General features: G+C 37.1%; 1 protein-coding gene and 1 long non-coding RNA gene across 4 annotated transcripts in view; one reads left to right on the top strand and one right to left on the bottom strand.

Moving 5' to 3' along the window:
* LOC127510882 (uncharacterized) overlaps positions 1–7,637 on the bottom strand; it is a 70,020-nt gene extending 62,383 nt beyond the window's left edge. Inside the window, exon 1 of the long non-coding RNA XR_007929776.1 lies at positions 7,441–7,637. This is a non-coding gene — a long non-coding RNA (uncharacterized LOC127510882). The remainder of the gene's footprint in view (positions 1–7,440) is intronic.
* Positions 1–13,288, top strand: part of LOC127510873 (plexin-C1-like) — an 88,947-nt gene that overhangs the window by 63,328 nt on the left and 12,331 nt on the right. For all 3 annotated transcript variants that reach the window (XR_007929775.1, XM_051891007.1, XM_051891006.1), the window contains exons 12-20: positions 3,006–3,114; positions 3,309–3,473; positions 8,082–8,207; positions 9,110–9,244; positions 9,646–9,746; positions 9,825–9,936; positions 10,031–10,190; positions 12,824–12,935; positions 13,018–13,111. Coding sequence is in view for 2 of the 3 variants with exons in the window: in XM_051891007.1 (XP_051746967.1) it covers positions 3,006–3,114; positions 3,309–3,473; positions 8,082–8,207; positions 9,110–9,244; positions 9,646–9,746; positions 9,825–9,936; positions 10,031–10,190; positions 12,824–12,935; positions 13,018–13,111 (1,114 nt within the window). In the remaining variant the exon portion in view is untranslated. The remainder of the gene's footprint in view (positions 1–3,005; positions 3,115–3,308; positions 3,474–8,081; positions 8,208–9,109; positions 9,245–9,645; positions 9,747–9,824; positions 9,937–10,030; positions 10,191–12,823; positions 12,936–13,017; positions 13,112–13,288) is intronic.

The following is a 13,288-nucleotide window of genomic DNA, read 5'->3' as shown; positions in this document are numbered from 1 at the left end:
TTTTATATGAGCAAGAACGACATCTCGATGTCGAACTGACCATCTGTTCTGACTGCGCTAATATTAGCCAGTCATCTAATCAGTTCAGAATGCGTATGCCCTGCAGCCTGAGCAAGGCCAAAGCTGCATCTACGCATTTCATGAACATGTGGGGTGATATAGCTAGACCGAATGGAAGAACCTAATATTGGTATACTTTGCCTCTGAAAGCAAACCTGAGGAACTTCCTATGCTGTGGAAGGATAGAGACATGGAAGTATGCATCCTTTAGAACTATCATGACAAACCAGTCCTCGGATCTGGTTTAGCGTCAACATTTTGAACCCAAGTCTCCTGACTGAACGATTCAAATGATTAAGATCTAATATAGGACGCAACCCTCCATCCTTCTTTGGAACAAAATAGTAGCGGCCCTAAAAACCCTAACTCTCTGCTGGGAGGAGGAACCCATTTTGTAGCTCCTTTCGCAAAAGAGTTTACTTTCTGTTCCATCACCAGAGCCTGCCCAGTGAGATAAATTTGGCAGAAGCCTCAACTCTGCCAGCAAATCCACAAAAGGGAACCAGCCTCTCAAAGCTGGTCTCTGGTATACCTAGAGCAGCCACTTTGGTGACCTGAAATACACTGGCAGGAAACAACCCATTTGACTGCTTTTCGACCCTCCTCAGAGGGTGCGAACCTGACGCAGCGTCGTGTGAACGCTGAGTCATAGCTTGCTGGAAACTGCTGCGCCCTGAAACACCAAGGGTGCCAGGGTTGGTAGAACGGCCCCATACAGACAATGAAGTTGAGCGGGCACCGTATATTAAGGTGTACACCGCTCTATCCCGTATGGGGCTGCCCTTAGATTTCATTCAGAGGGTGCGAGCCTGATGCAACGTCGTGTGAGCGCTGAATCAAAGCTTGCTGGAAACCGCTGCGCCCCAAAGCACCGAGAGTGATGGGGTTAGCAGATCGGTCCCCTGAGGGCAACGAAGTGGCACGGGCACCGTATACTGAGGTGTACACCGCTCCACCCCGCAGGGGGCTGCCCTAAGAAGCCTAACACCACTGGCGTCAGGATCTACATGAAAGGCTGAACTAATACATGAATCTAACTACTTAAAGTCAGATAAATATGTATTATTTTAATTTCTCAAAATTAAATTACAGCCAACTGTCCATTTAATTCCTGAAAAATTAAATGCAGCAAATGATCTATCAGACAAGTTAATACTGTCTGAAAGAAATGCTAAATATAGTATGCATATAGGCCGTACACACATCAAATAAAGAGTTATTAGTGCAGACATATAGCTTTTAAAAAACAGGCAATATCCCATTTAACTCCTCAAATTAAATGCATCAATGAATCACCAGACAAGTGTACACGGTCTGAATGATTGGTTGAATATTTATAACTGCCGTCTGCACACCCTAATCTACGCGTTGCCTCGGCAAACACGAGATCAGAGCCACTAGATTCTTTATTGCATTTTGCAGGCTCGAAATCTACGCGTCGCCTCGGCAGACGCGCGATCCGTGCCACTAGATTCTTTATTGCATTTTTGCAGACCCGTAATCTACGCGTCGCCTCGACAGACGCGAGATCAGAGCCACTAGATTCTTTATTGCAGTTTGCAGACCCGAAAACAACGCGTCGCCTCGGCAAACGCAAGATCCAAGCCATAGATTCTTTATTGCTCAAGACTTTATTCCCTCAAGAAAGCCAAGTGGAGCAGAGCTAAAAAATCTCGATAGTGCATCACATCGGGAAATTTATGAATGAACACCATCAGATCCCAATACAAGAGCTGACATGTATGCTCTGCTCTCAAACAAACAACACATGAATCGCGTGTATCCCCACTCGTATAGTAGCGAGGGCAGGGAAGCACACACGACTCAAGTTGCTATTTGCTCGCCAATAAACTCCTGTCTAGAAATATATAATGCTTGAGGACAAACAACAATAAATAGACAGAGACAGTTTCACACAGAGCGCTTTGCTGAGGCACAAAAGCTGAAGCCGGTCTTTCCGGATGTGTATTTATCCTTTCCTGGTCGTGACGTCACCCACCAGTGACGTTCACTCTCGCCATTGGACTAGTTGACACACGTGCATCAGACGCATTCACGCTGAGGGCGTTCCCATAGCGCCCCTTTCGGGACGCAGTGCGAGTTCCCTCGAAAGGGAACCTGGAATCTGTCACTAAAATCCGTATTCAAGGGGATCTGGACTGTATTCCTAAGGAGTGAGATTCTGTGTGTTTGTGTTTAGTTGTATTTATGAATGTATGTAGATTCAGATAAATGATACTGTATATCTGTGCATGAATGTTTCTCTTCAGATCTCCAGTGTTTAATCGCTCCAGTGACACTTTAAGGTTCCACATTCCTCCCAGTGGATCTAAAGGAACAGTGAAAGTGTGTGTTGTTACTCCTGACGACAGTTGTCATGGTAACAGCACCATCACTTACAGTTCCCAGCCCAGCTGCACAGGAATACAGCCCACAGTCAGCTGGAGAAGGTAAGAGCATTTCAGACCACTGGCAGATCAGCTTCCACACACATGCATGTTTGTTTTTCTATCATTGTGGGGACTTTTTATTGACTTTAGTTAATTTTATTATAACCAGGAAGTGAATTTCAAGGCAAAATGGAGTTCCAGTTCAAAATGTAGATGATTTCCCTCTTTTTTCCACGTAATAGCCTCCAAACGCTGTGCAAATTTCATACATAAATTTCATATATAAATATATTTCCACCACTGATTATAATTATTTTAATTATTCTAATATTTTCTATCCCATATCCCTTATAGAAACCTTTCTTTAAAAAGACATTTTTAGTATAATATATTATTTCTTTTTTATATTATTGTGTATTATTTAATATATATTTTTATACTGTGTAATGTATTTTTTATTATATGTAGTATTATTTTACATAATACTGAGTTTCCCCTTCTCTGAATCTGAAGGTTGCTTTTTTATTAAATTGTTTCAAATATCTCTTCATTCAGAGGCGGAAGAAAGATTCATGTTCAAGGGAGTAATATGGAATTTGTGGAATCAGTTACTTTCGATAATTATGATCAACGACTCCAAACACAATACAACCCAAGATCAGGGGTAAGACATGTGATTATTATGCTTGCATTCGGCTAAAAGTGAGCTTTACGCTAAAATACCCTACCCTCATTACCCTAATTTTGTCAGGTTGTTTCATTAATTTACTGCTAGTATAATTGTAAAACATTATTTATAGTATTCACAGCTTACATGTAGCTTCATTTAGTCATATTTTAATTGTCTGTCTTTCTCAGGACGTGTGGTTTCACTCACCACATAATTATGGACATAGGATTGGTTTCAAGTTGAATTTTGGAAACTCCACTGTGGACTGTGAACATTTGTCCTACGAGTCTAATCCAATATTCACTGCATTCACCACCATACAGGTGGCCAGTGATCTACAGGTGAACATTAAGGTGAGTTTAGTATTACAGTGAGTATAAGATCAATGTACAGTCTGCATGTTTTGGCATGCGTGCCTACACTATCTGGGACCGGCTGGTCTCAGTAAATAATATTGTGAGCAGTCAGTGTTTTTGCACATCAGCATGTGAATCTCACAACCTTCAGACCATCCCACTTTCTCTCTTTCTCAGAAAAAGGCAGATTTATTGAATTTGAGTATGAGTGAGGTGAATGTGACGGGTTATCAGGGAGATCAGCAGTATCACTGTGTTTTGGAGAGGATTGAGACCAAAGCCATCATCTGTGAGATTAAAGGAGAATCAGGAGCCGTCACAGCAGTGAAAGAATGCTTTGAGTGTATCTTTTTCATTGTATACCTACACAATTCCATTGTTCTCTTATTATTAATCTTATATTTTAATGTTAAATGTAATCAGTATACTGCAAAACAGTACAATTACAAATAAACAATTTACAATACTAATTTCAAAGTCGTTTTCCGATTATTACTACGGTTATATGACTTATCTCAGCTATTAATTGCAATATAAATATACTTTATTTCTGCATAATGAGTAATACATACAGAAATGTGTGCCAAGATAAATCAGTGCCTACATCCTCAAAAACAAAATGGAAAGATTCCTACTAAGAGGTGATAAAAGAACACAAAATTTGGGGTGGAACCAAGAAAAAACACCAAAACTTAATATTTGCTCTAAATCTAACAATGCCATACGGTTCATTTGATGTTAGACGTAGTTTCTCTATTATTCTGCAAATAGAGTCACTGCAAATGACCTCTGTAACGAAGAACTGCTTCAAAGAACTCAATTTACCATAATTATTCTGGCAGAAAAGCATCACTAGAGCACTGATGATAGAGCCCACAAATACACATGGGATGGGATAATAGGAGTTCTCATATTGTGCGGCATGCCTGATCGCAGCTAGGATACGATATAAATAAAGCTACGTGGATTAGGAAGTACCTCTGATTGGTTGGTGCTGGAAGAACCAATCAGCGATTGTTAGAGTTTCATGACTAAACTTTATATTTATTTCACATGTATGCATAATGAGTACTGTATTAACCAATCGTTGGGCAAGAGCATAAATTGTGATTTAATAAGTTAAGTAAACGGATTCTCTTTGTTGTGTGCTTCTCTTCAAACCTCCACAGACACTGATAAACTAAAGACGAGAGCACAAGTGGTGTCAGAAGCGCAGCGCGATTGACAAGTCATCAGCGAATTGTTCAAGCGAACTGCTGACTCCACTAAAGTCTAGTAAAAACTTGCCGAAATTGTTTTTGTGACTACCGCTACTTCTCCTCAGGATGGGTTAATGATAGTAACGTTACACGAATAGCAAGTATCACTGAATAGAATTCTCAATAATTTCGGTAAAGCACATCTTTTGTATTGTCAGTCAGGGGCGATTGCAGGATTTTTTAAATGGGGGAGGCACAGGAGGGACCAAGAAGCAGTCATGGGGGGCCCACGGGAAATTCTAAAATTGAACTGGAAATAAATACTGGCATAGAAAACATTAAGCACAATTTGTTGTAGGGGGGTCTGGGTGTATCCTCCCCCAGAAGAAATTTTTTGTGATTTTAACATGTAACGAAGCATTCTGGTGCATTCTGACAAGAAAATAAATGAAAGAAAAAAGAAAAAGAAAAAACAATAACATTTGCTTCAAGTAGAAAGCAAACAACAACAACAAAAAACATTATTGACACTAGGGCTGGACATTGAAACAAATTTCACAATTGGATTAGATTTTGATTCAGAAGCTTGCGATTTGATTTCGATTTGATTACCTTCAATATTAAATGGTGGCTGTCATAAAACGGATTCATACATTCAATATTGAAGTACGTTAAGCACAAATACAATGAATATGCAATAGCTTATAGTGCATATATTTAGCAAAATGATCCTCTCTAACTTCATTTTTGAAGCTGACTAATGAGTTTTTGGACATTGAATGGCTTTTCTAAGGTAAATGTGACGGTAAATGTGAAATTTTTGAAGTTGTTTCATTGACGCCTTTCCACGGTTGAAACACTGATTGATCGATTACATGTGGGTTGGGGGGATATGGGTTAAGACATGTTGTGATATTATGTAATAACATCACAACATTTATTTCCATCAAGAGGTGCATCAATTTTTGGTCAAGATCTTGTATTGACAATGCAAGAGGTGAGCACTCTGTAAAGTCTCCTCCAGCACATCTCAAAGACTTTTAATGAAATTAAGGTCAGGACTCAGAGGTGCCAATTCATGTGTGAAAATGATTCTTCATGCTCTCTCCCAACCATTCTTTCACAATTTGAGCCTGATGAATCTTGACATTGTCATCTTGGTATATGGCCTTGATACGTCTTCCTACGTGGTTGTTTAAGAAATGAAAAGCTACACACTCCATCTTTTAGGGTTAAAAGAACTGTTACCAAACATATAACATGCTAGAAACATAATAATCACTGTAATAATGATCCATCCATAGACTCTTAAGTATTTGCCCATTAAAATCCAAACAGCGACTTTTTTTTTTGGCCGGGCAGTGTATATGAATAATATGAATGATAAATCAATAACATTAATTAATCTGTCCACTAATGTTTAAAAATATAATAATTATCTGTCTAACCAGCCCCAATAGTGTATGGAATATTATATTAGATTATCCAAATTTTATAAGCATGGATGTGTCTTCCACCACATGCTGCTTTAACAGTGCATTTTGCCTTGCGTTCATCATAAGTTACTGAAAGACCCAAGTGATCATTTTTTTCCCCATTCAGCCCTATATCCGGAGAGTGTCTTGTGTTCAAAAGGCGGACGTGAGCTCGACTTGACTTGTTTCAAATTTAAAAAAAAAAAAAAAAAATGCACAGATTTATGTGGTTTCAGACTGAATAAGCCAAAGTTGTTACTGAGCATATACCATTACCTCAAAAATAATATAGGCTGTTCATGGTACATTGTTTGTGTGTTTTTAAGACACTCATAATAAACTTGTAATGTGCTGTACTTAAAACACAAATAAAGTACACTTTAATATCATTAATCGAGCATGTAATTAGTCCCTACACAGACAGAGTAAGTATACTTGCAGTTCTTCAATTTTAGCACATAAAAGTACACTTAATTCTCTTAATAGTATGCTTTACTATTTAATTGCAAGAAAAATATACTTAGTACAAAATTATTTGTTCCAAAATAGCAAACTTCAAGTTAACTTATTATTAAGACACCTCAAGTATTTTGTGACATTTTGTGATCTTTTCTTGTGTTTACTTCTCCTGATAATTCAGGGGTTTTGTAATCTGTTTACGTGTTCCACGCCCGGGACTCGTAACATAAACATTTTAGAAATGACAATTTATCTGTAGCATCTATAGGCCTCCGCCCTCCTCTCACAGAACTGCTTTCACTTCCACTCACTCACCCGTGGGCGCATCTGAGAGCAGTTGATCGCTGTGACAAGATCTCAACAATTACAATAGAAGGCCTATCCAACTCATTCAGATATTTAAGATGAGAGGATACTTACTTGGAATACTTGTACTTTTGAAACATTGCATTTGCGGTGATGTGGTGAACTTTGATGGAGACATCAAGGACTTTGTAGTTGGTAAAAGTAAGTTGTTCGTTCTTACTGACCATCGACTACATCAGATGAGACTCGATCTTTCTGAGGAGAAAAAGAAGGACATCACTAACACTGATCAAAATAGAGTCAACATTCTGGTGCCTTTTGATGACAACGACACCCTGATAACCTGTGGGACCTTAACAAATGGATATTGTGAAGTTCTTGACCTCAATGACATTACAAAGAGCATTTACTATGAAAGTGGTATACCAATAGGACCGAGACAGAATGAGAAATCTGTTGCGTTCATAGCAGGTACGAGTACCAGCAGGTACCTTTTGGTTGGGAAAAAGGACGATGATGGAAAACCTCAGTATCCTGTTGTTATCTTGTGGAACACTTTACAGTCTCAATATGGTGGGATTTTCTCTGACATAGAGTATCCAATAACCCCCTCGATCCAGAGCACCGCGAGCGATGTGGAGTTTGTTGACGGATTCCAGAGAGTTTCGCCCTCAGAGTCGTACTTGTTTCTCAACACAAAGACTGACTCAGAGAGTAAAGTGCTCGTCCTGTGGATGGACAGCTCTAAAGATAAAAAGACAGGTATCTTCAGATCCCTACAGGCTGCAACGATACAGTGCTGCAATGATAAAGCTCGTCCAGTGCTCGTCGCCTCCACCGTTATTCCCTCAGTGAACGGCGTTATTTGGGCAGGTGTGTTCAGTGCGCAGAATCAGCAGGATCCGGAGAACACCGCGCTGGCTCTGTACGACATCAGTACAGTTAAAGGCCGAGTGAAGGGTTTCTGCTTTACTGGTGACAAGATATGTGGTTATGAGGTTGGATAATGCATTAATATGTTCAATATATAGGCGTACATATCTTTAAAAAAAGGAGTGTTTTTTTTTTCTGATAGAATTAAGGATAACATTTATTGAATGTTGCATGATGAAACGTAATTCTACTATTAAAGTCATATAAAGTTTAATTTGTTGTTTGTGTTGTAGAGTGGTAGTGCACTTCAGCCGCTCTCTGTGGTGTTCAAGTACAGCTCAATGTCATCAGTGGCAGCAGTTAGAAATGGATCCTGGATTGTGATGTTCATAGGAACCAGTGATGGACAACTAATAAAGGTCTGCCTTGTATCTTATTTTTCGCCAATTTCTGAAATACTCTCCTCTGTACTATAGAAGGCACTAAAGCTGCAAGTAAGTTTCATGTTATTGCAATCTGGGCCTAAATTCACGAAAATGGATTCTACATGTGTAAAAACTGTCTTAAAAAAATGATAGGCCCATACTGCAAACACAAGTGTTTTTTTTTTTTTTTTAAGTGCTTTAATAGAAAGCACTTAAATGTAGCCTACATTTATACATTTTGGCAAAAATAAGCACACATGTACAGAGAAACAGGGACAATTGTTTTTAACATTAAGTTTTTAGGTTAAAATGTATGAATGTATAATAAGGAAAAGTGTATTTTTGACTGCCCCCTATGAATTTTAGGTTTTTCATTTTTAATCACATTTTAGTGGCAAGAGGGGTACAGTATACCGTAAACGAACTTACTCTTGAGAGCAAAAAACTTTATTTCTGTGAATTTGGCCATTCACATATTCCACAATGAAATGTCTTGAGCAAATCTTTGTAGATGGGTTAGTTCAGATAATGTGCTTCGGAAATTGCTCATATTTTCACTGACTCTCTTTTTTCGTCTTTATGTTATCAGTCTGTTCTTGAGATAACGTTATAAGCCTAATTAATTATGAAGTACTATTAAACACAGTAAGCATCTCAAATAGCCACAAAAAATAAAATAAATAAATAAATTAAAATAAATTATTTTCCTTAATGTAGTTTCTGCATTTCTGAGAAACTTGAGCACTTTTGTGGAATCTGTTAATAATAATACGGTGATAGGTACTTGATATCTTAGCAATGACCAGTGACATGAATAAATTACATGAATAAAGCACAACAATTATGATGATTTGATTTGGATAAAGTTTGGATAATGATGCTTTTTGTATTTTTAGCTTATGTTGGATGAGAAATTCACACCAGGCTGTCCAATAGTGCTGTACAAATCTGATGATGAACGAGCAGTGCTTCCCAGAATGCACTTTGATCCAGTAGATTTCAAACATATCTACACTGCTTTGAGGAAACAGGTGAGGTTTAAAACTGTACAGTTAATAAAAATGATTGAAATCTGTTGTTTCTTCATGCTTGACAAAATTTGTGAAGCATAACAGACTATGGACCCTTTTCACACCCTTTAATTATATATATATATATATATATATATATATATATATATATATGTATATATATATATATATATTATTATTATTATTTACGTAACATACATTTATATCACCATACATTACATTATATTACCCCTACATTAAATGACAAGATTACTGTAACACTGCTGCAGTGGATTTTAATAGAGCTGCTGAGGGAATGACTGTAAGTTTGACATCTTTATTTGTTCTGACTGCTGTAATCAGTCTCTCTGTTTTTCAATAGTGGATATTTTCTTTGTTTTCTGTTCATGTTTCTGATGTAGCTCAGAAGAGTGTCTGTGGTTCAGTGTGTTAAATACAGCTCTCTGAAAGACTGCAGAGCTGCTCTGGATCCTCTCTGCGGCTGGTGTGTGAAAACACAGAGGTCAGATTCAAATCTGTTGCACTTATGACATTTTTAAAATGATAAACAACTCTAAATGATATATTTCTGCTTGTCTAGATGCTCCACCCAAGATGAATGTTCAGAATCTTCATGGATGTCCACCCCAAAAGACTCTCTTCAGGAACCTCTGGTTTCTTTTCAGGCTTGGGCTGACGAATCTTCCAGAAAGGTATTATTATATATGATTTAAATATAACTATTTTTCATTGCTTTGACAACATATCAGCAATTCCTATTGACATCTCAATACCCTCTCTACACAGATTACTCTACATCTTGCCTTGAGTCTGGAGAGCACAGGAAATCCCGTCTTCTCATGTTCCTTCACCACAGGAAGTGTGAACCTGTGTGACGGGTCTGATCTGACTGCAGTTTTCCCAAACTGCCACTGTAGTTTTTCTGACCAGCTACTACATACTGGAGGTTGGTTCTGTCAGCGCATTGGATTGGTGTAGTTTTTTGCTTCATTGTATTGAATGTGCACTTATAGTGTACTTCATATTTTAAAAGTATATTTTTAAAAACTGTACTTGCATATAATATACAAGTACACTTTCATGACTAAACTCTTGCCACATTTAAGTACACTTAAAAAATGCGCTCTGTAATAATGTCAAATAAAATATTTTACTTTAAAGTACATTTTAAATCATTGATTTAAGTCAATGATTTAAAGTCAAGTACTTGATTTAAAGTTTACTTGATTCAAGTCAAGTACTTGATTTAAATTTGAACTGTAGTTTGTCATTCAATGCGTAAATATATTTTAAATGTACTAAATTGCAACTATATCATTACAAATGTGTAATTACAAATATATTTAAATATATGACATACAAGTTTCAATAGAAATGACATATAATTTTAGTTTAGCACTTTTCAGACAATAAACAGGGGTTTTCAACTCTGGCCCTCAATGTCCACTTTCCTGCAGAGTTTTCCTCCAACTCTAATCAAACACACCTGAACAAGCCAGTCAAGGTCTTGACTGGAAAGCCACAGTTGAGTTTGATCAAGTTTGGATCTAAACTCTGCAGGAAAGTGGACCTTGAGAGCCAGAGTTGAAAACCCCTGCAATAGAAGTAATTATGACATTATGTGTACTTAAAGGGAGAGTTCACGTAAAAATAAGAATTCTGAAAACATTATATTTAGCTTGCACACAAGTACATTTCTATAAGTACTAGGATGCTAAAGTGTACTTATTTTTCACAAGGGTTTGCAGAGAGGCTGAAGGATATTGCTGTATATCAACCTTATTTTTTAATGTGGAATTAGAAGATTTATTCACTTTAGAATTAAAATTTCCTTATAATTTACTCACCCCTATGTCATCCAAGATGTTCATTTCTTTCTTTCTTCAGTTGAAAAGAAATTAAGGTTTTCGAGGAAAATATTTCAGGATTTTTCTCCATATAGCGGACTTCAACGGTTGGACCTTCAACCAATGGTTTGAAGGTCCAAATTGCAGTTTCAATGCAGCTTCAAAGGCCTCTACATGATCCCAGCCGAGGAATGAGGGTCTTGTCTAGCAAAACAATTGGTCATTTTCTCAAAAAAACAACAATGACAATGTTGGACGATTTTGAAGGTGGAGGAGAAAATGTTTGTAGGTCAGTACTTCCGCCTACATCACATGTGACCTTTCCAACATGACTATGTAATGTGCATCGCAGAGCTAGTGCAAGACAAGCATTTGTGGTTAAAACGTTTTTTTTTTTTTTTTTTTTAGGAAATGACAGATCGTTTCACTAGATAAGACTCTTATTCCTCGTCTGGGATCGTGTAGAGGCCTTTGAAGCTGCATTGAAACTGCAATTTGGACCTTCAACCTGTTGGTAACCGTTGAAGTCCACTATATGGAGAAAAATCCTGGAATGTTTTCCTCAAAATCCTTCATTTCTTTTCGACTGAAGAAAGAAAGACATGAACATCATGGATGACATGGGGGTGAGTAAATTATCAGTAAATTTTAATTCTGAAGTCAACAAATCCTTTAAAGTCCCTGTAATTTTATCCCTTAAAACTTGAGAATTTGCACATGGTTTGTCTTAAAGCATACTAAAAACACCACATAGACATATAAACAACATTAAAAACTTGATTTTCACCACAGGGGTCTTTAAGCTGTTTACTGTGAATATGAAAAATTTCCGACTCATTAGCTGCTATAGGTAATTAACTAGAAGAGTAACAAAGTGCAGGAAATGTTAAAACTATTTGTGCAACAAACCAGTGTGTGTATGATTACAATAATGAATTTAAATAATATAATAACAAATACCAGTTTGCAATATCAAGCAGCATAACAGACTGTTTTTGTACAATTAAAATAACTGGAAGCGTATGACACCAGAAGCCTCACACATTCAAAGTTAAAAATGGTCATTTCTGCTCTTAAAATAAGGTAAATAAAAGACAATTAGCACAAGGGATTGCCACATAACAGATCAAGAAAGTGTAAATACACAACAATAGACTCAGAAGTCAGCAATACATAGCCTATGATGACAACATACATAAAATGTGCTGTATTCTGAAATTGCCTGTACTACTGATACAGTAATTCACAATCAGAGTTTTATCCTAGTCGTTTTTTGTTTTAATCTGTATGTTTTTCACATTTAAACTCAGGGATTGTAACACTGATTCAGTGTGTGTCTGTTCAGTTTTAGGGAGGAAATGAAGTTCTGTCTAAATTGTGACTACAGAGCACCCGCACATGAGCTACTCGTCATTATTTCCTCTCACTTTCTCAGCAACTGTAAGCATGGTAGTAAGCCTTATGACACCGCTGAAGCCGCAAAAAAATGTAAAAAGAAATACAAACAAAAAACAAAAATAGACAAATCTGAGCTAATAAAATATATCTTACATGCAATGTAAGCCACTTTGGATAAAAATGTCTAGCAATAGCATACAGTAAATATCAACGTGAGAAGTCCTGATCAAACTTTCTGTGTTTATTTTTGTGATAATGACCAACTATATCCAGAAAGCCATGTAATAAATCTTTTTAGAATCTCATTCTGATTATTTTTTTGTTATCCCTTCAGATTTAAAAGTCTCAGCTATAGTTGCTGTTGAGGATCAGAAGATCACAGAGACGCTGACACTGAGAAACTGCTTGAATATCACAGATAATTCACCAAATCCTTCATATACACAGTAAGAACTGCACAGCCTAAAAGAGATTCTTCATTTAAAAATGCCATAATTTCAGTCAGATTGTACCATTAAATAAATGCAGGTGTGTGCAGTGTATCTCATCTGGGTGTCAGTGGTCCTCTTCCTCCCTGCGTTGTGATTGGACACATGGACCTGGACCACAGTTACACATACAGGTGAGACAATGTTTAACCTACAATTCAATGCAGTATATTTGCTTATTGAGAAATAACATAATCTTGAGAGTCTAGATGAGTGATTTATGGCAGGGCTATTTGCACTAAGTGAAAATAGTATTTTCTGTGCATTAAGTGTAAATAGTAGTTAGATGATTATAGTGAAAATAGTGGCAG

Source organism: Ctenopharyngodon idella, chromosome 4, assembly GCF_019924925.1.
Source record: "Ctenopharyngodon idella isolate HZGC_01 chromosome 4, HZGC01, whole genome shotgun sequence".
In the NCBI taxonomy this organism is placed as follows: Eukaryota; Metazoa; Chordata; class Actinopteri; order Cypriniformes; family Xenocyprididae; genus Ctenopharyngodon; species Ctenopharyngodon idella.
The sequence above is the reverse complement of the archived record's forward strand: the minus strand, read 5'-3'. Positions and strand labels throughout refer to the sequence as shown.